This window comes from Rhea pennata, chromosome 7 (genome assembly GCF_028389875.1).
Source record: "Rhea pennata isolate bPtePen1 chromosome 7, bPtePen1.pri, whole genome shotgun sequence".
Lineage (NCBI taxonomy): Eukaryota > Metazoa > Chordata > Aves > Rheiformes > Rheidae > Rhea > Rhea pennata.
In genome coordinates, this window is record NC_084669.1 from 7,797,728 (window position 1) to 7,825,167 (window position 27,440).

Below are 27,440 nucleotides of genomic sequence, written 5' to 3' on the forward strand. Positions count from 1 at the left end.
TAAGAATATGACTTACTAAATGATCTAGACTGAACTCTTTGTAAATGATAAGCTTTGTTCAGAATAGCCTTTGAGTCGTATTAGGGCATAAGCACACAACTGCTTTGAAAGCCTCTCTAACAATTTAAGATGTAAGCACTTGCTAGTTTCTAACAACCTACTTGGTTTCTACAGTCCTTCTGAAGATTTCCCTACTCTCAGCAAAGACAACAGATTGTATGAGTGCTCCCTTTTCAGCCAAAGGCCAGGCAAATCAGCACAAACCGTCTTACTGGTGGCGTAAGCTAAACCAAAAGGCACAGAGGAGGCTTTGGCTGCCACATCAGCACCAAAAGGTGGGAACACACACTTGCAGCAGATTACATGCTCATGCACTTCCCTCATTTAGATCAGTGATGCATCACCCTGTCAGCCAGTCCTGTGATGAAGCAGACCTGGAGCATTTGAAATCAGCTGAACTGGTGGGATAGTAACCTCTAGTCTTCTCTTCACCACTGTTGCTAGAACCAGCAGAGCACAAGTTAGGCCCTAAAGATTGTGTAAACCGTGTGTCACCTAGTCAGATGGTGAAGCAAAAGCCACCTGGCTTTCTTACTGTGTATATGTGAACAACATATGCTGTGACTGAGGCCACAATCTCACCTGCTAAGGAACGCTGAGCTGAAAGAATAATGAATCTAACGACATTGCTAAAAGGATTTGATGGATTAATAGTACATTATTATACTTCATCTTTTACAAGCATGGGAAAAATGTTTAAATTATGCATGTGCAGAAGTACAGGGAGTCACAGCACTGGTGTAGAGCCTTGAAGATGAACACAGTGGCAAGGTGTGAAACAACTCTCCAGTAAGCCAGATATCATCCACAGGTAGTCAAAGACAAAAGCTCCAATAGCACATACTCATGCTGAGCTTTTACACATGCAGTCTTATCAGCCACCTTGGGAAAAAAAAAAAAAAAAAAAAAAAAAGGAGAGAGAGATCATGGTGAAAAAGCCTGCCCTACAAGGAACGGCGGCGAGAGCTGGGCCTCTTCAGCATGGGGAAGAGAAGACTGAGTGGCGATCTTATCAATGTGTACAAGTACCTGAAGGGAGGGCGTCAAGGGGACGGGGACAAACTCTTCTCAGTTGTCCCATGTGACAGGACAAGAGACAATGGGCAAAAACTGAAGCACAGGAAGTTCTGCCTGAACATGAGGGGGAATTTCTTCACTGTGAGAGTGACGGAGCACTGGAACAGGTTGCCCAGAGAGGTTGTGAAGTCTCCTTCTCTGGAAATCTTCAAAGCCCTCCTGGATGCAACCCTGTCTAACATGTTCTAGGTGACCCTGCTTGAGCAGGGGAGTTGGACTAGATGATCTCCAGATGCCCCTTCCAACCTTACCCGTTCTGTGGTTCTGTAACACCTTTTTCAGGTTCAAACCCTATTCAGGAATATATTTTTTCAGTCCTCTATTTCCTTTCTCTAAAACAGAAGTAGTAGTTCATGCACCCACAAAGATATTGTGCTTGAAAACATCCGTAAGACAGTTACAGGGATTGTAACTCTACAGACTTGTAGAACGTATGCATAACATGTAGATACAGTAATTGCTGAGATCATGAGTCCTAGAAATACCACTCAGGCATGATATTTGTGTGGACTGCAGACGAGCATGTCAAGGCACAGTACACACTGGGGACTCCTATGGGGCAGGGCTGGGCCTCAGACAGCCAGGGCAGCCCCAGCCCCGGGCATTGTGTGTGGGGCTGGGCTGGGAGGACACCTGCCAGTCAGGTCTGAGGTCCAGATCAGGCTGGTGGCCAGGCAGAGGTAGGATCATGGTCTCTGTGGAGGGTGGGAGAGGCCCTGGGAGGGCTGGGCAGGGACGGGGAGGGCCAATAGTGCCCCCATGTGCAAGCATGTTCAGCTTCAGGGCCTTGGCCCATACGAGGCAGTAAGCAGCTTCTTTGCTTTGCTCTTCTCTTGGCATTTTGGCTTCTTTTTATCCAATGCAAGTTGTAAGACTTGTGCCACTGGAGTGACCTGGTCAAGAGGGCTCTTGAGATACCTCTGCTGTGTTCATGTGCAAAGTGCTCTTGCTTTTTTAAGTTTAGCATTGCCTCTCTGAGGACAGGGATACTACTGTGATTGGCATCAGGTGAAGGTGAAGACAGGTGAAGACTTCAAGGTCAGAGGAATGCCTCGCCCATCACCTCCAGGAAAATGTAGTTCAGTAGCCAAGTGGCCATTTTGTTGCACACAAGTTGCTTATGATCTGGCAAATTAAAAAGTAGAATTTGAGGAAAAGGATGTTTTATAAAAGAATGGAAAATAATTAACTTTTTGATCCTTTTAAAAAAGCTGAGGAGGGGTTAATAGAGGAAAAAGATTTCCTCTTCCTCCAGTTTCCTCCTTTAGTAAGATATTTTCAGGGGAGCTTTTTTAATAATTACTGGTTTTATATATATATATATGTATGTATGTATATATATATGTATATATAAAAAAGCTGCACCTTTAAGGTGAGGATGATGTGTTGTGGGGTTAGAAGGAGTCTGAGAGTGAGTACACACATGTTAAATGTAGTGTTTTGAGGAGGAAACTCTTAAGCTGTCATTTGTGGATAGGACAAGAAGCGATAAGCTTGAACTGCAGGAAGAAAAGTTCAAGTTAGTTGTTGGGGAAGAATATTTCTAATGTAAGGAAAGTTACACCTAGTTAGATTGTACAGGCCTATAGAGGTGTGGGATTTCAGCCCTCAAAAATGTCTAGAAATGTGTCGGGCAAGCATTTCTCAGATCAGCTGCTTTGGTGTCCTTCCTGCCTTAGAACAAGGAGGGGGAGCTGAAGATTGAGACTCCTTCCAGGAGGTGTTGTGTTCTTGGACTGAATATTCACAAGCAGAAGCTGTCACGAGAGAGGAAAATTCCATATGCTACAGGAATATGAGAAAATATATAACTGAACAGATAATATTTTTGTGTATGTCACTTCATAGCTGGAATGCAAACTTAGCTTCCTTTCACTCACTGTCTTTTCTAGACATAGGAATTAAATTAAAATAGGCACTCAGTCTAGAGATGCTATCCCTGTGTTAATCTTGTAAGAGGGATCAGGGTGTATCCTGCAGATTGCAAGGCCTCAGACATCTCTATAGTGCTAACAGCCTGCAAGGATATGCCTTGCTTCACTAATTCCACTGATTAAGGTAGGGCTGCAAAAGTGAAGGAAGGCGCCTCCTTCAGGTATTCAGTTTCCTGCTGCATGTGGCAGTTACAGACTGTTTGTGAATTGTCCAGTTCTCTCTCAGACATTAGTTTGTTTTGCTTTTCCTGTTTTTTGTTTGCTTTTAAAATCCTCTTGTTTGAGGCACTCGCTATTCAGAAGGTCTCTCCCAGTTTAACAAATTCCTGCTCAGTTTTGATAAATATATTAGTGAGCTAGCCGAGCAGTCTCTAAATTGAAATACCTCTTCTCCCTTGAGGCTCTGTCAGGCTCTCTTAATCTCCTCTCACAAAATAATAAGCATTCAAGTGTGGTTGTTCTCCTGACTGATCTCTTTTCTGCACCTGTTCCAGTCTGATTTCAAAGGCAGCTCTGCTCTCTGAGCAAACTATGCTCGTGAACTTACAAATACACATTCTCTTCCTATAAATCATATAACCTTAATAAAACCCCATATGACCATGACCACTTCACAGTCACTTCTTTTACATAGATGCCTTCTAATTCAGTTTTATAAAGTGTGCTTCATGATTTACATTTTTGCATTATTCACTCTATTCTTGTGATATTCTTGCTCTGCTTAATTACGTGACTCTTCCAGCTTCCTAGCCAGCTGCAACCACCTTGAATAAGAACTATCCAAATCATTACTGAATGCTAAATTAACAACTGAGGACTGACAAACTGATTTTTTTTCCAGTATTCACAGGAACGATCCACAAAGCTTACACAGAGAGCGCAATAGTCAGGCATTGACAAATCGGTCAGTTGGTCAGGTCAAGTGCCTGTGAGCTAGATTGCAGTTTGTAGGGTAAAATGACACAGCTGGAGCACACCAATTAGGCAATGCACAGGCTTTACTTTTCATGAAAGTTCACTGTGTTGCATAGGCTTCTGCTTTCAGGGGTCCTATTTCACTAGGTTTCTTCCTTTTTGAAATACACCGCAGCTGCTTCACAGATCTACTCAATCACCCAATGACACATACTTGTAAACTAGCCATAGTTTTTCTTTCTTGCTTAGCCAACACAGACAGGAAGTGCTAAGGTCTGCTGTAGTTGCAGTGAGATGCATACTGCAGCTGACATGTCACTAGAAACTGATAGACAATGGAAATGGTTACAAGGTCCTTATCTAAGATGCTCCAAGGAACTGCCATAATAAAAATAGTAAAGCACCAGCAATAATAATTATTAACAGAATTCAAGGAGACTAATTCTAATCCCATGCTGGCTTTATACTTGAATGAATTTGCTGACTTAACAGAGCTGCTTCTGACTGACATTGCTGAAGTGAAATCAGAATCAAGGCCCAAGTCTTTTGGCCCTCTTATCTACAATTAAGCTCCTCTTAAGGTTGTATAGCACCTTGGTGATACAGCAGGTGAGATTTTCAGCTCAAAGAAGCTTCCAAAATTTACTTTTGTGAACCACTTCAAATCCTTATGTCTGAAGTAGTAGGCTGAAAATGTCACAGGAAGAGATTCCCTAGCGTGTTTTGGATACCATCTCTTCCCAAATAGTAGAAATATTGAGAACAATTTCTAAATTGTTTTCCTTTTTCCATCAATACAATCCTGTAACCTCAATACTGTCTTGTACAATCTTGCCTGCTTTTAAAACAATTGGGTTAGATTAAGCTGAAGGGTTGGGTAAAGTTTATTTTCAAACATCTGTCCCTTAAATCTAGTTTAAAATGGCCTGGATAATAAGTTGGATAATGAGGGCAAATAATGCCCTCATTAATTGCTGTTTTTATAGTATTGTTAATATTTGTGCTTCTCTTTCCCTATTCTGCTTTAATGGAGGATAAAGCCAACAGAGAGGAAAACTCCGTGTTTTTCCAAGAAAAAGTGAACTTCTGGCCTGTTCCACAGTAAGCATTGGTGTCCTAGCATGGAAGTTACACATTTCAGGGTTTTTTTAAGGACCCAAGAGCATGTTTGGCTATTGATGGGGAATGGAGATGACGAGCACTGCATAAAAAACAATGACAAAGCATGGCCACAGGAAAAGTCAGTCATGTAGGTTTACAACACATCTTAAGGTTGTTCTATTTTTTCAACAGAAAAAACTTCATTTTATTTCAATTAAAACTTTACCTGTCTCTGTGTGTGATCATGCCCCGATTGTGGATCTCTATGGACTATGAAGAATAGCCATCACTGTAATGAGGACAAAGAGAAAAAAGAAGCAACTGTTACCAGGAATTTAGCCAGCTTTTGTGTAGGAAAAAAAACTCTTTATGAGAGGACAGTTTAGCTATGAAATCTGCCCTTAAAAAATCAGAATCAAAGGGATTATTGCCAATGCATATTCTATTTGTCACTTGTTTTCAGCTTTAATTTCACTAAACTTGCTAGACGTTTTTCCATTAACTTCAAGAATTCAGGCCTATATTTGCTACTTAGGTAGCATTTAAAAGTGGCTTTTCTGTAAAGTAAAAACACATTTACCTACCAATCCTTAATTCGTTTTAAGCACAAAGCTTATGTGATTCATTAGCAAAATAAATTTCTGTAAAAAATAATACTATTCTGTGTAACTTTTTTTGCATGGCAGATTGAAAAGAAGTGCAGTTGGCAGTCAAATGTTAGCCCGAGCATGCACTGACCCAGACAATAAATTAAACTTCTTAATACAGCAAATCATGTCCTGCTCTTGACTCCAAGGAAAGTTCATGAGCATTAATATGCTTTCATTTTTTTCCAGCAACTACAAACCTATATTAATATATGAAAAGTTAAACTGTTTGAAAAATGTCTTTTAACAAGAACATTATATGTTCTTGTTAGATCATACCAGAGTTTGCTCTGCTTCCAGGATACAGGAAAATACTTGGGATAAAACCTGGAGAAAGACAGTTCAGTTTCATTCACGAAGTATGACACTTCACCATCTTTGTGTAAGAAGCTGATGCTACAGCAACAGCACAAGAGTTTTTTTCTTTCAGGTCTTCCTGTTCTTACTCGCCAGAATGATTTATTTCAGGGAGATGTTGAAGATTAAATTACTAAGACACATTTTTAAAAGTCCATTTTTGACCATCAACCTCTTAAGTCAACCAAAAGTCTTCACCAAATTCAGATTTGCTTGGAAAACATTTTGCAAAAGTGATGCTATGATATTTTTCCAACAAATGTCAAAACATTTATTTCCCCCAAACTTCATTTAAATGTCATCAGAAGTTTTCACCCAGGCATCAGCCAGCTCTATGTCCCAGCCAGCACACTAGCACTGTGCTTCTGACTAGTGGCATGGCCAACTCTGAGTGCTCTGCACTTACCTCTGCAGCCTTAGTCCCACCATTACTCCACCTGGCCCTGCTGTGGAGCTCTGGTCTCAAACAGCCCCTAGGATGGAAGCAGAAATGTGTAACATGGGCAGCTGCATATGTGAGCCATGCTCTTAAATGCAGAACAGCTGTGGGCAGGATGTGCTCTGACTCTTACTACCAAAGCCGGTGCATTCATGGACTTCATTGTCCATGAAGTTTTGCACATAGACCTTGGGCCTCTATCCTGAAAATATTGGCCTGATATGTGAGAGATCTGTTGTCCTCAAGCAGCTATTATTTGCTATGAGTGATGGAGCAGATTCCTAATATTTTATATCGCCATCTGTGTTCATTCATCTATGTTCATTAACAACCATGATTGAAAATTATCCTGTGCAACTTGATCTCCTTTGCCCTGTGTGTAATGCAGGATATAATTTTTGATGGCTTGAGATATGTTTTTGCTACCATATATGTAGGGAATGAGTTAGGAAGAAAAGGAAAGTTAGCCTAACTAAACAGTTTAAGTTGCTTTTAGCATATAGGAATATGTCCTGGCAGAACAGCTGTGTACAGCCTGTGATGGTGGTCTTTGTTTTAAAAAAAATTTTTTAAGTGTTTAAGTTTGTGAAACATATGGGAAAGGAAAAGGTCTTCATCACAGATTGCATGCAAAAGCCACACATGCTACATTTGATACACCCTGTGGTCTGGAAATTAGGATCACAAGGTATCCTGGGAACCTGGAAGCAGAGATGTGGGACTACAGGGACGTCTCTCAGCTGGCGTCTCAGCTTTTGCTGAGACTTCTCATGCATAGTGTTATTATTCATTATGTTTTTGTGATGTGGGTGCATCCCCACCTGGAACAAGTTGAAAAAGCATAAAGACCATCAGTGCTATCAGATGTTATGAACATTTAGCCCACTAAAATCTGGACTACATCTGAACTACTGGCAGACAGATGACAAGCCCTACATCCCATTAAGAATTTCCTGAGTCCTCAAACATATTGTTCATGTAAGAGATGCTTCTGAATGGATTGCTGTTCTTTAAATGATGAAGCAGAGAATAAGAGGCATATTTTCCGTGGTTTCATTAATGGCTTTTCAGTCTTGTCCCTGTATCTTTCTTCTATCTCTTTTTTTCCTCTCAAGAGGGCTCTTTGCACAGACTCCTCTGGCCTCTCTGTGGCTGCTGTGCAGGGACACATGCTGGAGCCCAGTGACTGTGGCCACTGCACTGATCTCTGAAGTGCTCTCCAACCTGAGTGATGGCTACATAAGCCTTCTCCAGGCCAGAGGCATCAGCCTTTGCTGTATACTCAGTACATCTCAAGTATCTCTAAAACAATTTATGACTAGACAGCAAACTACTCCTTCCTGTACCTGTGTTGTCATTTTCTCCCTTCATTTCTTCCAACTCATCTGCCCAGACATTGTTTCCCTCTCCTTACACTCATTCCTTCACCTCTCCCATTAAAATTTCCACACCAGGAAATCTTCCTCTCCTCTCTTAAGTGCTCGTGACAGCTGCCATCTTGGCCCAATCAGGAGTGGCTGATCAGCATCTTTCAGTGCCAAGTATATTTGATCTGTAAAGCTCTCCAACTGGGTCTGCAATAACTCATATCCTTTGTGAATTAGACATCAAGCAATTCTTTTCACATCAGTCACATCTTTCCTGATAGAAAAGTTCTTCCATGAAGCCCTTCACTGCTAATCCACCATCTCGTGTAGCACATGATGGAAGTTATCATGGAAAGCAGTATTTTGTGCTGGTTTGATGAAAACAAAGCTGATTTCCATGTTAATTTTTTAGAACAAAATTTCTAGAGGGAGAGACTGTGAATCCTTCTAGGTTTTAGACCATGATGAGTTTAGTCAACTCACAAATATTTTTGCCTGAGACTCACTAAATGAGCCACTACTCACTACTTTGGTTTGTTTCCGTTAGCTCTGTTGCTTTGTTTGCTCAGCTATATTTAAATCATGCTATACAGACTGAATTGTTGGTATCAATGTTGGTACAACGCTGCTGCATGCTTCTCTCTCATCTAGGAGATTGTTTTCTAACTTTGAAAGTGAGAAAATTAGGGCCAGGCATTCCAATATGTGTAAGTTCAGTGTTTAGTACACCCATAAAGAAGACACAGATGCCTTTTTGCTCCTGACATGTGGGTATATGTTGAGCTCTCCACACTTCTTTAGGTCCCCAACACAAGTCAAATGACTATGTCAAGTTTGTTGCAGCTTAGTTGTGTTATGTTGCCTAAATCACGTTATTTTTGTGATATATTTAGCAGAAACTGAGTGTGTTAGTTCAGGAAATCTTGGGAGTGGATCTACCTTGCACATACATTTGAAACTGAATATCTTTTTGGAAAATATATTTAGTGGAATATTTCTGTTAGTTAGTCATGTAACAATATGTTTCAACACATTACAGGGACAGAAATTGGTCACAAAACTCCTAGCCCAGTATTCTGTCTCAGAAAGAGACCAAGATGACAAAGGAAAAACATAAGGATAGGGAAACGCTACAGAGATGCTTTCTCAGACTCTGTCAATTTGGGGCACAATGATTATTGAGCCAGAAGTTCTATCTTTATATTTAATTATTTTCCAAGATTTTCTTTCACGAATTTGTCCTCTCTCCGATTGATCTAATGTAAACTTTTAATTTCCTCAGCCTCCCATGCAAAGAGTATGTACTGCTTAATTATATGTTGTGTGAAAAGCCGTTCTCTTTTCTTAAGCCCATCACATGCTAGTTTCATTTGTTATCCCCCAGATCTTATAATGAAAGATGTTGAACAATGATTCCATCATCCCCTATTTATCTCCTCCATGCCTCTCGTAATGTTACAAATCTCTCTTACATACTCCCTTGCCTCTTTCCAGACTAAAGAATCTAGTCTACATCTCGCATGAGGAAGCTATTCCATACTTTTGTTCACCCTTTCTCGTGGCCTCTGAACTTTTTACAATTTCATTCTCTCCTTTCAGAGATGGGGGACCAGAGCTGCAGGCTATATTCAAGAGGCAGATGCACCACGATTTTACGGTGTATCATGCTGATATGATTTTCTCTCTCTGCTACAATAAAATTGGTTTTATCCCCACAACTGAAGTATTCTGTAAGCAGACAAGCTGCTTACTGCCCTCTCCTGGCCTTAATTAGAACGATTTGCGGCAAAATCCATTTGCAGCCAATTTGCAGCCAAAATTCCCTAAGACCAAAAAAGGAAATGTGAAATGATCAAGCTATCATCTGAATGAGAAATCTATAAGGGTAACGAAATCTAGATTAATCTTCATGCATAAAAGTGATCTCACTGAGAAACTAGTCATGCAACTTAAAAACCAGTTCTTCACTAACACTGGAAACGTTAGGCATATCATAGGGGAAAAAAAAATGAGGAACAGGAAGTGCAGTTCTCTGATCCAAAGCCACTAAATCGTATGAATCTTTTCATTGATTTCTGAGAATATTGGATGAGGTCACAAGTTCTATACTGATAAATTTTAATTCACAGACAGAAAATGAGGTAATACGAGAACAGTCTGAATGGAAGGACTTTGTAAGTGAAGGCAAAATCACAGCGTTAAAAATATTAAAACATTAAAAAGCTTACCAGAATTCCTTCCAGCTGCTATGTTCTTTATTATTAACCTTATAAAGCACTTTCCTATATATAGTCACTCCATATAGTTTGCACATTGTATGTTTTGCATATCATCAGTGCTTAATCACCAATAATTATTGATAATGACTGAATATAAATTACTATGTACGTAAAGTGTAACAGAGATAAGACACTGTATAAATATTCTGAAAATCTTAACTTCAAACAGCAAAATTCCTGGTAAAAATAATGTACATTCTGTCACAATCAAGCATGCTTCAATCTAGAGTTGTCATTCACCTTCAGTATATGCATATAACGTACAAGCTAAGAGGCAGTTAATTGAAGTCGATGGTTTCTTTTATGTAGTGTTATACATTTTTAACAGAAAAAAAAATCTGTCATTGCTAGCATGATTCATATTATGAATAATATAAACAAAATCTTGAAGACAGCATTAGTCACACAACAAGTGTCCTCCACAGGTACAGAACTACAGTGTCTTCACCACATCCCCATGAAATAGGTAGATTGTGCCCTTCTTTCTATGAGTGGGTCAAGGAACTCAGGGAAGTGAAGCAGCTTGTCCAGAGTAAAACTGTGATGCGAAGTGAGAACTTCTGGGATTATAGTCCCCAAACCATCACGCTTTTTTAACAGCAAAGATGTGTCCTTCACTCAGCGGCTAAAGTGCAGCTTCAGGTTTTCTGTGTGCCTTCCCTGATATGTTCTTCACAGGAGCAGAACTTCTCATAAGCATATTTATAGCTGGACACCATGAAACACAGCTGGGTCTGTACTTCTCTCTAACTCTCCACAACAACAAATCACATTACCATAGCATATGGGCACACTTCATTACTGACAGCCACAGCCAAGCTGTCCCTGGCTGCAGCCTGGGTGGCAGAACAGAGACGGGTCTTCCTTGGGCAAGTGCCCCACTGTTAGGGCGAGAGGGCAGGAAGGTTATAGAAAATCAGAGCTTTGCAAAGAGATGCTAGAGAGTGCTGGCAGGTAATGCTTACTCTTCTTTTATCATGTGTCATCTTTTTTTATTATTTATGATATGGGACTCCTCTTGGAGAGCACTCACTACAGATGCGTACAGTTAGTGTCTCCTGAGGTATTCAGCTAGTTTACAGCACATTCTCATGGGAAATCACAGGAAAATATGCCTCTTGCAAGCCCAAGGCATGGAGAGGAAATGCATAGTAACAGCAGTGGCCAATGCTTACAAAGGAGAAATGACTCATCTTATTTTGGATATATCTTCTTTGGTGTAATCTTTTTCTCCCCACAGAATGAAATCATCTTTTTATAAAAAACAATTAAGCGGTCTTGGCCAAGCTTAAAAGCAATGAAAACTATTTCCATGCCAATAATGATATAGAGGGAAAGAAACAAGAAAAATTTGGGATGTTCCAGTTGTGTATCTCCAAACCCAATAGTCGTCAATGTGATAAAGCAGAAATAGAAGGCTTCCTGAAAATCCAACCTGGTTTCCCAGTTTGGAAGAATAGCAGCTGCACAGGAGATGTACACAAAGATAATTAGTACCATTAATACAATGGGCACATCTAATTTTTCTAACTCTTTTCCTATTTTGTCAAAATTCTCAATTACATTTGTCACTGTCTTTCCCCTCTCCAGTTCAGGACATGAACTCCATCTCTCAATGCTTTTAGTTCTTGATGTTTTTGTGCATTCATTTTCTCTGGCAATTAACATTTCAAAAATTTCAGCATTGCGATGTTGGATTGACTTCCTTTTAAGAGCTGACTGACTTTTCAGCACTTCCACAATACTCAGGGGTTCATTTATGACTACTTTAGACTTCATTAGCACTGATGCTCTGGATTTTGTTTCACTCTCTTTTTTACATGTAGATACAGAACAGACTTTAGAGGCTAGAATTTTTGACTGTAGTTTTCTGAATTCATTGTAACACTTGGATAAGATGGTTGCAAGGATGTCTCCCATGTCTGTCAGGACCAAGAACATCAGAGGGATGCCAAATAAAGCATACAACATACAGAGATATTTTCCAGTCCGTGTCATGGGATAGGTATTACCATAACCTTGAACAAAAACAAAATAGGGAAGAGAAAGAAAAGGGGGAGAGAGAGAGAGAATATTATGATTTATTATGTATCAACCCAAGAAGAGCTTTTTACAGTTGTCAGTCTTAGAGAGGTATATTAGTCCGTAGCACAGTGCTCTATTTGGCTTTGATTTGAAGGAGTTAAAACTTCTGAGTCTAAAATGTTAATAGTCTCAGGACAGCCTACCTCTTTAAGTATTAGGAGATTTGAGGTTTACCAGTTCTGTTGAATTAACTCTTCCTACTGTATCTGCATTGGTTGTTTGACTTGGCTGCCTGACAACAAGAGGTCCTTTAGGGAAGAGAGCAGGCAGGCTGTTTGTATGAGAAGCAAAAAAGTTGGGCTGATCGAAAACAGGTGTGGTGGCTCTGGCCTGGTGGAGGCCATTATTAGGAAGATTTTTCTGATCTGAGCTTCTGGGCTGAGTGGAATCCAGAAGACAAAACAGCAGGAGAAGTTACAGACCCCAGGATCCCTCAGCAGAGAAGTTGGTCTGAGGGCTGAATTCAGAGAGACAACAGCTAATTTTATACTGATTCTTGGCGGGGGCTAATTGCTTCTGCTCTCCTGGAGTATGTAAGGAGCTGGGGACCATCTCCTGACTGGACTCCAAGATCTCACAGTACAACTTAGCTCTGGGAATATTCAGATCTGGATGGTGGTGTGAACTTTGAAATTGGGATAGCACTGTGGATCAAACTGGCACAATGAGACCCATACCCTCAAACTATTTCTTTGCTAAAACTGCTTGTGATGAATGGTAAGCTAATAATGTAATTTGAAATCATCTCTAGTTCATCAGCTCTAGCTGTAACGACAGATGTTGTATTGACTTTATATTTGTACTAGCTTCATATTTTTCAGAATCTCTTACTTGTACACAGAAGAACAAAGCATCAAGTGAGGAAATGTTTATTCTAGAGTACTAAAGCTTACAAATATCAATTAAAACAAATAGGAAAGAATTGCCAGTCATACATCATTTATGGCATAAAATGGTAGTAAAACACATACCCTTCCCCTAAGTTCAATTTGAGTATTTAAATTTCCTTTGTCTAATGTCTTGGATATGAAACTTGTGAGTTAGTATTTTTCTGGTACAGTGGAAGTATTAGCTGTTTTGGAGTTTATCAATCATTCTTTTTCTCCTCCTCCAAAGAGAAATAAAGTATTTCTTCTCTCCTTTCAAAAGCATTGTTTCTCTCTAGATGATCTTCAGGGCATGTATTCAGTCTGTAACATTATCAGCTCATATGCTGTGGTATGCCTTCCTTCATAATTTTTGCTCATTTGTCTTCGTTTTTGCTAAGAGCTGCTGTAGCCTTTGGTTTGAATCCAACCTCAGCCACAAATTTGCTGTGGTGCTCTGACAGACTGCTTATTCTCTGTCACTCTGTTCCCTATTCGTTAATTGGGAGTGTTAATATTTACTGCTGAAGTAATCAGTGAAGACTAATTATTATATGGTGCAGAGTGATTTTCTTTTCTTTCTTCTTGATTTTTACACATTATACCTAGTGCAGTTCCAAAGGTTAAAACTTTTATTGAGCTTAAATTTAGCCATCCAGAAATCTAGCCTAGCTGAGCCAGTAGACAACTTTTGCAGGCACTACAGAGATGGCAGTTCAGACTACTGATCTTTAGACTAGATACCTTCCTTCAAGATAGTTAAAGGTACTAAGTTGACTCTTAGTTGAAGGGGTTTAAGAGTTCCTTATATTGCAAATAACAAACCCATCACAATGGAAATAGCCACCTATTAGCAACAAATATTTCAGGCTTCCTACTGTTTCAAAAAATCGGCTCAAAATCCAGACTTTGCTTCATAATATCCAGTGTGATGAAGACCAAAAATAATGGCAATTTAGGAATAAATGTGCGGGGTTAATTTGTATGGACACATTTCTAAAGTCCCATGTCCCATTGACAGAAGAAGTATATCAAGGCAAGAAGTTTTCAATAATGTAATTTTGCATCAGTTTGCCGAAGTCAAAGTTTTCTGATAAAATGTAGTCTTTCAGCTGTTCCTAGTGCAATTCTGTTTGTACTAATAAATATTCACTGCGGTGAGAATTCAAGTCTGCATCTCCAGTATAGTCAGAACTATTAAGCTATTCAAATATACCTGTGAAGTAAAAAGTATGTTATTATCTGTACAAAACACAAGTAGTCCAGTGTGTAGTGCTGAGGGACGCATGCCTGAACAATGGCCAGCAGTACTCTCAGGCCTGCAGGAAGCTGAATTTGAAGATGGTCATTTTTATAAGAGGTTCAAGTGTGTGCTCTGATTTAGACAGCAAGGGTCTCCTACGTGCTCTGTGTGAACATATTAACTCTGACACTGTTCATTGCCCTTGCATAGGACAGGCTTTTTCTAAATAGCACTTTTTGTTCTGCAGAAAACTCTTCCAGGGTCTTGAATATATCCCAATGCCATGGAGAAATGTCTTTGCAATTTGATACAATGTTGTGGGACTCTTTCCCATCCAGCTTAATTCTGAACAAGTATTTAGATAGCCAATGCCTGTGCTTATCAGCATTTGAGAAAGATTAACAGAAGAATAAAAGTAACATTGAAAATGAACTTGAAAAGTTGTATATAGCAAAGTGGAGGGAGCCAAAATTAGAGTAGATATTTTTGTTTGGATCTAGGTCGTTCTTTGAAATGTGCAGTCAGAATGAAAGATTTCCGAGGTGTGATTTATACATCACTGTTAAGCGAGAAAAGTGTGAACAACAACATGGTTAATTATAAAGAGCTAAGTTAGACATTAGCAACTGTGAAGCAATTTGAAAACAATATATGTGTAATGAATTACCTCCCTCAGTGAACAAAACATTAGCCAACATAAAGCACAACAATGGGACAGATAAGGTTAGCGTGACAACTGGAGTTCTATTTTAATAAAACAGTTTTATGCATATGTCATATTTAAGCATATGTTATAGCATGCATGTAATGACAGAGCTAATTAACACGTGCCATCGCTATTACCTAGATTCTGACCTGCCTCTGTGACTGAGCTGCAACAACACAATCTGTGTTTGCAGAACTCCCAGAGGACTCATTGCGGATACTCAGGAGAAAAATTCAAGGGGAGTGGGGGTATGTCTGGGTTTTATTTTATTTTATTTTATTTTATTTTATTTTTGATTCCCTGGAAGATGCACATTAGAGAAAACAATTCTGGCATTTGATTTTGCAGGGAGCACTTTACCTCTGAACTTACCCACAGTTGTGAACACTGTGCAGCAAAAAAAGAGAGAACCAAAGAAAGTCCATATGTCTTTTGGATTGACAAACCAGTCTCGTTCAGCTGTGGTGAACAGCACATGGATTTTTTCCTTAAATACTTCCTCATTTTCCGTCATGTTATCTGTTACAATAACAACAGGGCATACACTGAGTGTTTGCTGAACATTAGTCAAGGAGCAGCCAGCCTAAGTCTGTTATTCCAGGAAAGACAGTTTCCAGCCGAGGATTTGTTCCTATTCTTTTGGAAGACACAAATATTTACCTTCACCCCGCCTTTTCCCACTGAAAAACATCAACTGAGTCTGGTGGCTTTGGTGGATGAACAAACAAGGAATAAACAAGCAGTGTTGCAACAAAGTCAAAATATGACATAAAAATAAGCACAAAGCACAAAGAAGCCATTCAAGAAGGAAGAAAGAGAAGTAAGATTAGATATTCATTAATGTTTAATTTTGCACGCCCCAGGATGTTAGTCTTCTTCTGACCCAAAGACCAAATGCAGGACTGTGGAGTCCTCAGGACATAACCAGCATAAACTGCAGTGCTGGCACTGCCCAGTGCCCTGCTGTGAACTGATGCCTTCTCTCAGCGTCTGCACCCTCTCATTCCTCCTCAGTGTGGCTCAGCTCTGCTGGAAGGGACATTTTCTACAAGGGTATTTGTCCCATACAGCAACAGGAGGATCATCATTTCAGCACAGCTTCCTGAGCAAAAACCCAAGCAGGGGAAGAGCCCATGACCGAAAGCCAAGAAGATTTTACAGACCTTCTCCTCCCCTTTCTCCCTCCATCAGCACTCCTGACTTCGATGTGCAACACCATGTAGTGGCTCCATCTAATCCTCCAGCTGGCAGCCAAACCCCCCATTGCCAGAGGGCTGGTAAGGAGGGTCAGAGCTGGGAAGAGAGTGCTGGAAGAGACTTCTTAAGCCCAAAAATTCAGTCCCCAGAAATCAGAGGGAAATTCCACAGAAATCTCAGACTCTCCTTCATGATCTTAGATAACTTGGAAAAAAGAGCATAGGAACCTCAGGAAAAGATTCTTCAGGCAGGAACATAGGGATCAAGGAACTTGCAAAGACAAAATTACAGTGCAGGGAGATAAGCAAACAATATCAGTCATTAGCTAAGCAGAGAGAAAATCCTGTTTTCATGCTCAACTACTTTTATTTTGATGAATGTATTTGAAAGGCAAAAATCTCATTCAAAAAGAAAGTAACTTCCTGTACATACCTGATAAATTTTTGGAGATGTACCACAGACTCTGCAGAAATTTCCTATATCCTTCACTTAAATTGACTTTCCGGTTACCTTCAATATGGGAGAACATGAGAGCCCCAAGAAAAGCATAGATCACAAGAGATAGGATGAAGCAGGCATGAGGAAACACCGCCCAAAATATTTTTTTGCATCTCTTTTTACCTTGCAGAGGCTGTGATGTTGGTGCCATTCTAAGTTCTATTTTTCTTTTTTAATGAAAAAGAGAGAAACTGCTTTTAGGAAAAAAAGGATGAAGATGTAAAAGCTTTCACATCCTAGAGAAGCTTCTCCTGTGAAAACAAGGATTGTTCTGCCTCAGGCTTTCAGATCCCACATCTTCATAAGTGAAGGTTGCACTACAGTCCCAATGGAAAAAGAGCACAACTAACCAAGCCTTAAAATATTTCTCAGTTGATGATTTGCCACTCTGTGTCCCTGAATTACTATTGATCTGTGAGTGCTGTAATGCATACAGATGACCAGCTACTTTGGGTTTCTGCTGGAGCCAACTCATGTTTCACGTTTCCTGTTCTAAACTACAGTTTCTCGTTGACACAGTAAAAGCAATTATCTAACTCTTAGGAGACAAAATACATAGTGTAAGTGCTGGATTTCTATACAGTATTCTTCCAAAAATAAACAGGGAAAATTAAAATTAATCAAAGAAAAGGTATGACACTAGTTGTTGTTCCCTCAGGGCATAGCGTAGAACAATTCATTCCTCTTCCTGAGTTCTATCTGTACTGTACCACAAAATGTTTCTGGGGTGGAATCTTTTGAATTTTAAAGAATTTTTCTCAAAAAGGAGTCAAAAAGGTTTTGTCCAGTTCTCACTTGGTTAAAGTCTCCCCTTTAATCAAAATTGCCACTGGCCTTAGTAAGTAAAACTTGACTTGGACTTCAGAAGTTTGTTCAGGGATAGTGATCTTTGGAAGAGTGCATCCAGCTTTAAAACTAAAACTTTTCCTTTCATCCATCTCTCTGAAACACTCAGAGCAACGAATCACAGAATCACGGAAGGGTTGAGGTTGGAAGGGACCTCTGGAGATTATCTAGTCCAACCTCCCCACTCATCAGGGTCACCTAGAGCATGTTAGACAGGGTTGCATCCAGGTGGGCCTTGAAGATCTCCAGAAAAGGAGACTCCACAACCTCTCTGGGCAAGCTGTGCTCTGTCACCCTCACAGTTAAGGAGTTTTTCCAAGTTTTTCCTTATAGTGGAACTTCATGTGTTTCAGTTTGTGCCTGTTGCCTCTTGTCCTGTCAATAACCACCACTGAAAACAGTCTGGCCCCACCCTCTTGACACCCTCCCTCCCTTAGAGTATTTGTAGACATTGATAAGATCCCCTCTCAATGTTCTGTCGTCCAGGATAAACAGGCCCAGCTCTCACAGCCGTTCCTCATAAAAGAGATGCTCCACTCCACTCATCACCTTTGTAGCCCTATGCTGGACTCTCTCCAGTCGCTCCATGTCTCTCTTGTACTGAGGAGCCCAGAACTGGACACGGTACTCAAGATGAGGCCTCCCCAGGGCTGAGTAGAGGGGCAGGATCACCTCCCTCGACCTGATGGCAACACTCTTCCCAATGCACCGGAGGAGACGACTGGCCTTCTTGGCCACAAGGGCACATTGCTGGCTCATGGTTATCTTGTTGTCCACCAGCACCCCCAGGTGCCTCTCTGCAGAGCTGCTTCCCAGCAGGTCAATCCTCAATCTTTACTGGTGCCTAGGGTTATTTCTCCCTAGATGCAGGACCCTGCACCTACCTTTGTTGAACCTCGTGAGGTTCCTCTCTGCCCAACTCTCCAGCCTGTCCAGGTCTCTCTGAATGGCAGCACAGCCTTCTGGTGTAGCAGCCACTCTTCCCAGTTTGGTATCATCAGCAAACTTGCTGAGGAGACACTCTGTCCCCTCATCCAGGTCATTGATGAATCAGCTGAACAAGACTGGAGCCAGTATTGACACCTGGACACTGCTAGCTACAGGCCTCCAACTAGGCTCTGCACGTCTGAGCACAACCCTTTGAGCTCTGCCTTTCAGCCAGTTCTCAATCCATCTCACTGTCCAGTCATCTAACCTGCACTTGCTGAGCTTGCCTTTGAGGATGTTATGGGAGACAGTGTCAAAAGCCCTGCTGAAGTCAAGGCACACAACATCCACTGCTGTTCCCCCATCTCCCCAGCCAGTCATTCCATCATAGAAGGCTGTCAGGTTGGTTATGAGCATGTAAATAGTGTTAGTAAGTGGAGTCAGACTTTAATGAAGGAGTTATTAAATATTCCATCTTCAAGGAGTTTCTAATTAAAATGGAAACAGCTTTGTTCATCCAAGAGCTACTGCATATATATATGCATATACATATATATGTATATATGCAGGTAAAATGTCCATACTATGGAGAAAACCTACATGATCATAGTGATTTTGTTTGGATCAAACCCCCAGCAAACTGGATAGCAAGACAGCATATATTTGTTAATTTGGCAGCCTCTACTATAGAAAAGAGACTTTTAGGAGCTAAGACAAAAATAAGCCTGTTTGCTTGCTACTTTTCTGCTAAACTGACTATTTGACTCAGTACATCTTAACAGTAGATTTATAAATCCTCTAATTGCAGTCAATAGCTCCTTTTTTTTTTCTTTTTTCATCATCCTGAAACATAGAGGGAGGGCTGTTAATTTTCGTAATTAATCAAAAGCAATTGAACTTCCTGAGAGGTTAAACTTAGAGATAACATACTGAAACTTGGTATCCTGGCTGAAGGAATAAGAGAGACAAGTCAAAATAGCAGCTAAAAGAATAAAATTGCTGTAGGGAGTGTGGCACTCCATGCTGGAAGCATGATGCTTACTTCTCTTAAGGTGTTTTATAGAAAGTGAGTAAGCGTGATATATAGGTTGATGGAATTTACTTGAGTTTCTAAAGAAGTTTTGACGAAGTGAAATATTTTTAAGTTCAAAGTTTGCTCGTTTTTAAGGAAATTAAACAGATGTGGCATAACAGCAAACATCTTTACATGAAAAAATAAATGGTTAATAGAGAGGAACAGACAGGGGAGTAAATAGTGGAGATCCCTGGTGGATCCTGCAGGGCTCCGTGCTGGGGCTCAGTTGTTCTCCACATTCATAAACGCTTTGAAAAGAGGGCAAACGGGGATGACAATGTTTGCTGATGACATGAAGTCATTCAAGGTAGGAAGATCAAGAGCAGATTGGAAAGGTTTGTAGAAGGACCTGAGGATAGCTAGCAATAAAAAGGCAGATAAAATCAGTGTAGATGCATATAAAACAGGATAAACAATCTTAACTTCACATACAAAGTAATTGGGTCTGGGCTGACTCTCCCTACTCAGCAGCAACGTCTTAGGTATAACAAACAGTTCCACAAACAAATCAGCTCAAAAAAATCAAATCATATGTTAGGAATTATTATGAAAGAAATTGAGACTAAAACATGGGACATCTAAATACTACTGTATAAATGCATGGCCTACCCATATTTGTAGTACACAGTGCATTTCTGTGCTCTCAGAAAAGATGTATTAGAAACGGGAAAGTTTCAAGCAGCAGCAAGGATGATTTAAGGTATGGGAAGTCTGGAGGGAAAAAAATGAGAGTTTATGAGAGCGGCCTTCAAACTCATGGGGCTCAGTAAGTCCTCTGAACAGAAAATAGTTGGCAGCTAGGAAGGTGTTGGGGAGGTCTGATATATGTTCCCCCTATCCTGCTAGATGTTCCTCTGTAGGGTGTCTGTTGGAAATAGAATACTTGGCCAAACGGACCCTAGGTCTGAGGCTGTATACTCATGTTTATGTTATTCTGAAAAAGATTTTCACTGCCTAGTATGGTAATTCTGACACAATTTGTCCTGTGGATTTTGTTGTCTGCTTCTCAGATATAAAATGCTTTCCTCCAAAGTGCTTTAAAACCTTCAAGCCTCCTCTTATATGTGGTAGGACTGGAAAGCATTTGACAATTCCCAAGAGCTGCTTAGCTATTTGTGACATCAGGCTCTGAGCTTGTGACAATGAGAAAATTGAATAAAAATACATTCAGAAATGATTTTTACTTTATTTGCGTAATCTAAACCATTTCCCACTATTGCTGTATTACATATTTGAACTCAGTTTCTTAAAAGCAAATCACACTAACCGCAAGTTATTCCAAATTGAGTTATTGATACTTGTATTGAAAGAGCTTTTTTTGCAGCATGCATTTCCTATTCTTGTTAATGGACTGCAGACTTGCACTTTTCCTTACTTCCATTTCTTTGATTATGGCAAATGTGAGTGCTGTGAAGGTGGTGTTTGAAAGGAAAATTTGTGGACACAGCTGTAAGTTTTAATTATTCCAGTACAAATATACATATGTTAGAAATCCCTGTCTGATTTTCTTTGATTACATAGGTTCAGCCAAGAAGGTCATTGTTTGTGCAGTGAGAGGTTTTTCCATAATCAGTAAAACTCTTCCCGCACTTTGTCATCTAACTTGTTGTCAAAAGACCTGCTGTTTATATGTGTTTTATCAAACATTGTTAGAGTCAGGGTACTTTCAAATATGCCAACAGTGTAACACCTTTTCTCTTTTTGAACAGAACCCAAGTAACTTGAAAGAGAGCAAGTGTTTTATAAAACTAGCAATAGACTGAACTTTTTGCTTTTATTTTCATCTAGTATTGATTCTGATGGGATTACCTGGTAGAGGACTAATACCCCAGCTTAGCAGTACCTCATGACAATGCAAATTCAAAATGTTCAGTTCAGGATGGGATGTTAACAAGGATCACACAGGATTTGATCTATTGCTTCTAGGATATGGACCTTAAAAAATATTTCCAGCATGCACTGAAATATAATGGCTGTGTAGAGTCTATTGGATATCCCAGGAGTAATGTTTAGCTTGCTTTGTATCCACCTGTGAAAGTCTCAGCTTTCTCTTGAGTAAAGTGCTTGAGCTTGTAACCTCTGGGAATATTTGAGAGCTCTCAGGATGCGCATCCGGACACTGTATATAATGCTAAGTGGATTCAAAGATGTCCAGGACTCTCACCCTGAATAAGAGCATTTCCTATTTTATTCTTTATATATATGAAAGCCAGGCAAATGGTCCTTTCATTCTCCAGAAAAAAAAAAGGGCTCTTCCTACCAACCCCATGGCCTGGGAACAGGCCAGATTTGGATATTGGTCCCTGCTCTTCCTCTTTTTCTAGCAGGTCACATAGCCAGAAAACACCTTACTAGGCTGTTTCTTTTCTTCTGGTGTCTAAACAGCAGGACCAGCTTTCATCTGCTCAACCAGCTAACCATTCACTTCTTCCTCCACTCTCTCCCACCCCCAAGTCACTGGCTAGGCAGAAAGACATCACTTATCCCTCTTCTTTCAAGCCTTCCCCTAGCGCAAGGAAACAGCAGTAGTCTAGAAGGAGCACAGCAACCTCCTCTGGCACCCAAAATGGTGAAACATTACTCCTTCCACACTGCCCCTTTGGGAACTTGTAACCTTAATCTCATCTCTTTCCCAACACTTTATATGCAATTGCCCATAGGAGCCACACAAGTGCAAATGGAGAGTTTGGCTGAGGCAGAGTCCAAGTTTTTCTCAAGTTAGAGCATTATGGCAGGCTTTTCTCTTTCCTTTGCACTCTCCTGCTACCAGGACTGTGTGCTAGGTGAGAGTACGCTCTGTTTGTGACTGAAAAGAGAAGCTGTTTCTCGATGGACAAGAGAAACAGTCTTAGTCTTCAGCCTAAGACTTTCCTTTTGAGACTTCAGCCCCTTTCTAAAGGGCGACAGAGAAGTAAAATCAAATACTGTGCAACAATTCTTAGCTAGTGCGTGGTAGGCTATGCAAACAAAGCCTGGTCACTGCCACATCACAGCAATGTGTACATTGCTCATTTATTTGTGCAACTTGTTTGAATGATGTGATAACACTTCACAGTGCTATAACAAATGGAAAGGTTAATATCGCAATGAGTCACCAGTGTAAGACCTCACTGCAAATGAAACACTGTGCAAGAGCCCTGGGTTTCCTGATAAGCAAAGGGGATTACAGAGGTTCAGCTACACGTCTTATGCCAAAGTCTTTACTGAGTTAATGTAGTGAACGTAATGCTAGTATAGTAGAGACTATCTCAGCCCAGTAGTTTCATTTTAAGGCAAACAAGCTCCCTGTGGAGAGATCAGAAAACTGGTTCTTTGGAATTTAATTAACATTAGAACATGTGAGATTATATGCTGCGTAAAAGCTAAGCATCATGATTCATGTCAAGAAAGAAATTCTGCACTATTTAAATTGGAAAAAAAATAAGATTCAAGATGACAAATCTACCTTGCTCTCCTTGAAAAAAAATCATTCTTTATTACTATTAATGTGGCACTATAAATGTGTAAGCAGCTTATAAAGGGGGATCCTAAAACCTCAGATCCTAGAACAAGCTTTTATCTGTAAATGTCTACCAGCATGCATCCTAAACTGTCTCTCTGAGTGGCATAGACCTTCTCAATTCTCAACATACAAAATGCTAATATAAAACTATCTCCTGAACCCATTGCCAATGTCATATGCATGTTCCTTTAAACTGCACTGATGAGCATTCATGTTTTGCAGGCTGATTACACTTAAGTCAAACATGTATTTGGAATGGCTCCTAGGTTGAAGGATTGTTAATACCAAAATTATACTTTTTGCATAGTGCTTTCTACCCTCAGCCATCCTTAGTACTTCACTTTATAAATTACAGGTAGGATTCTGTAGGATACCAACAACTGGATACCTCTTTCTGCTTCCCAGCACCAGTGACTGGATGATATATGGATTTACGTCAGTGTTCCGGAGTTTCTTGAACTTCAGGCTAAATTCTCCATCACTTGTTTTCATCACAATTTTTCTGTTTTCAATTATACTCTAAGTAATTTCCCTTGATATTTTGTGTTGTTTTCTTAAAATATTTTCTAATTCCATTACCCTAGCACTCATTACTCATTGAAGATTCAAGGTGTGGAATATGCCTTTACAGATGGGTGTGCCTCAGGAAATCATTGAGCTGACACTTCAAACCTTTCAGCTCTGAGCTGGGCTAGATGAACTTTTCAAACCTTGGCCCACCCATTTCAGCTAATACATCATTAATTAATTAGCTTACCCTTTGTAATGGTGGCCCTTTAGATGTTTTTAGAAATCATGGGAGAAGCTTCTAAGTGCTTTTTAGTGATTCAGTAAACAACATTTTACTGTCTTAGTGGGGAACACTCTTTCAAGCTCTATAAACATCAAGTGTAGCTTCACATGTTTAATTAGTTTAAGCCACAATTCCTTGGTGATGCGATCCTGGCTAGGTTCAGGGGTAGGACTGCTTTATGAAAATGCCTTCCGCAAAATACTTTGTATTAGAAAGGAATGTAGCAATGAGAACTGCATGCCCATCTTTTCTGAGGAATTTCTTATAGAAATGGAGTTGTGGAATGAAGTCTTTTTTTCCCACTTTTCTCAATAAAAAAGAAAAGTCTTTCGTACTTCTGAACGAGTCATGTAGGCGAAAGGCCTGCTACATGCTGTGTGTGATGAACCCATCAGTTCATCAGGCTAGATTTTGCCCAAGGTCATTGGGCTCTTTCTGAGATTGCTCATCACTACTGACATTCACCACTGCTGCCCCACACTCAGGCTGCATGAAAAAAAAGCAATATAAATGACCAAACAGAGCCACTTGGGAACTGGAGCTATATAGGTAGAGTAGCTTAAGTGCAGTCTAGCTACAAATTTGGGGAGGGTTACTGTTTGAAGCAGGCCAGCCAGCAAAAGACTAGCTGCTTGCTTCATACTCTAAGAGATGGGGCTTTAGGGTAGAACAATAGCTAGATGCAGACTTGGACTGAAAGGTGAGGATTTTTCCCAGCAAAGACATATAAGACTGTGAGGGGCTGCCAGGCTGAAGGGGCTGTAGTGTATTTGATACTTACACAAACACTCTCCAAGGATTAGTTGCATCCAGGGTCAAATTAAGATTGAAAGGCATTCAGAAAGAAAAGGGTCATGGATTGAGCTGTTAGGAGAAATCCACACAGACACTGTAACACAGTTTTCAGATGGACACTGGAAGGTCCAACGTATGCAGAGTAGGGAGGAGGCAGAAGATCTTCAGGTGACTGTATGATCCCATAGAGTAATGAGTGTGGCAGCTCTGACTGTAAGGAGAAGAGCAGCTTTCTGAATCAGCAAGCATCAGATGCCTCTGCATCGCCACTGCCTTCCTGCCCTCCTGATGCTACAAGCAAGCAGCAAAACAGCAGTTTTTCACACAAGGAATATGTTCAAGTCCAAGTCCAGGAGTCTGCCTAGAAAGTAAGTGCCTCACACACAATGGAGCTCAGCAGTCCTCAGCACTGAAAGGGAAGACAACTCTTGGCAGACTGCCTTGCAAATATTGCTGCCATTTCCTAAGTTTTTTCAGACTAACTGCTGATGAAACAATAATTACAGATAGTAGCCATTCTGGTGCTGCCCTCCTGTGCGCTCTGCAAGAGGTTATTGCTCCAACACTTACCTGTACCTGACACTACGCTGGCATTGGCTTACTCTAACTGTGAGGTGTCACATCACAGCTCCCAGGATTTCTAGGCCATTATGCCAGGACTTTCGTCCAGCTTATCAAAAGCCTCTGCGCATGGAGGCATACATGCACACACTGAATTTCAGTACACACAGAACTGAACACGCTCCCTCCGGATCACCATATCCTTGAGGGGAGACCAAAGGATCCTTTCCCCGCTGTGTGCCTGTCCCTTCCCCAAAACTGCTGGCTCCCGGAAGGCCCTGAAAGAGGAATAATGTTGTCACAACATGAAGACCACCCGAAGCTGCTGGCCGAAATGCTTCCTCCAAAAGAGACCCTGTCACATTATTCCTGCTAGTCAGCTTGTTTGGCTGATGGACCACACCCTGAATAGCTCAGTGTTGTAGAACACAGCAAGGACACAAAACCCATCATCTCATTTCACCAGGTGATGCTTCTCAGTTGTGTGTAAAGCTTGTAAACACAGTGTAACTGTTTCAGTAACATCTACCAAAGTAGGGGTTTCCCCTATAAAATATTTCTGGCATAGGTGTATTGGCAACATATGTACAAAACAAAACTTGTTCTGTGCCTGGAAAATCACTGCTGTAGATGTCAACAAGTCAATGGATTGGCTTTAGTAATATTGGTCAGGGTAATATGTAACTGTTATCAGGAAACCTTGCTGACATATACCATATCACACTATAGGGCACTATTAAAATAACTCCCTGCCAAAGCTACAGACCCAGACCCCCTTCTAGTATTGCCAGGACCTAGATCTAAAGAGAGTATATTACCCAGGGAGTAGAGGAGGCACTAGCTAACCAGGAGATTTTAATGCTCAGCCGCTTTCTGGTATTGACTGTCCATCACACAGGCAAGCATGGTCAGAGGCTCAGCCCTGAGGAATTACATGCCTTCTGGTAGACCTCAGATGCATCTCAAGTCCCAGTGCTCCTGTTTTTCTTGGTTGCCAAGGGCCACAGCTGGTTCTCTTGCAAACTCTAGTTCGTTGCTGTATACCACATACAGGAAACAGTGGCGAGCCATAATCCTTGAGTCTCACCATAGTTTCTAGTTAACAGTACTCAAATTAAATTGTTTTTGGCCATCTCAGCAAACACCTCTTGAGAAAGGGGCAGTTCAGCCCATCTCAGAGATAGCATGTCAGTACATCTGCTCTTGAGAGACAGAGAACCATTTCTAGGGATTTTGCTGGATCATATTTGGAGAGGAGTATTCCTGTCTCATCCCTCTCTGCTTCCATACACAGTTGCAGTAACTGCTGTATTTTAGGGTTAGGTGCACTTTGTTACTCACATTTTCTTGCTAGTCTTTGTATGCTTTACCTGTTGGTGGACAATTACTGTCCAGCTGCTCACTTCAGCAGTTATTCATTATGCATGTAGCAAAATGCATCACTCAAACTATGGGCTAGGCTTTAAGAATATATACCTTAAGGCCAAAGAAAGTTCTACCCAGAACCGTGAAATGTGGGACAAAGCAGAAAAGATCTTTTTTTTTTTTTTTTTTTTTTTTTTTGGTGTATCAGTCGCAAGGGCCAAGACCACTGGGCATTTATTTTTCCGTCATTTGTACAATTGTTTCATGTAAAGAGTGTTTTGACCAAACCACATTTCCCCCCCTATTTTAGCCACAAACTGGTAATTCCATTATCCATCTACTTGTAGCTGATATCTTTTAAATATCATAACACCTAGCCAGTTTTCCTTTGAAAATAGACTTTAAAGAACAGGGGAGTACATGCAGGTACACTAAGGATGCAGTAGTCCAAGTGCCAGCAACAGAGCTCAGTGGGCCCTGAACAGAGAAGAAAAGAGTACAGGGGGCACCCCTGTACCTGTGCCTTGTATCTGCACCCCTCTGTCCATGGAGGGGGACTCACACCAGATCCTTATAAAACTGTAGCCATCAGGACAATTGGTACCTGCAGCCCTAGAGGCCTGCTCACAGTGATGTTAAAAAAGGCCAGTCCACACCAGACAGGGGTCACAGCAGCACTGCATGCTGTTCCTGAGCATGTGTCTCCTTTGCCAGCCTGGAACACTCTGCTTTCATTTCCCTACCCAAGCAGCACATGTCAGGCCAGGTTGGTGTGGCTGCTCTACCTGAATCTCAAACCTCATCT

At 40.7% G+C, this 27,440-nt stretch overlaps 1 protein-coding gene across 1 annotated transcript; it reads right to left on the reverse strand.

Moving 5' to 3' along the window:
• Positions 1–11,370: 11,370 nt before the first annotated feature.
• KCNK18 (potassium two pore domain channel subfamily K member 18) lies at positions 11,371–16,922 on the reverse strand. The gene is made up of 3 exons (XM_062580608.1): positions 16,706–16,922; positions 15,449–15,595; positions 11,371–12,194 (listed from the first exon to the last, which is right to left on the reverse strand). Exons 1-3 carry the CDS (start codon positions 16,920–16,922, stop codon positions 11,371–11,373), a joined length of 1,188 nt encoding a protein of 395 aa, XP_062436592.1.
• Between the last annotated feature and the right edge of the window lie 10,518 nt (positions 16,923–27,440).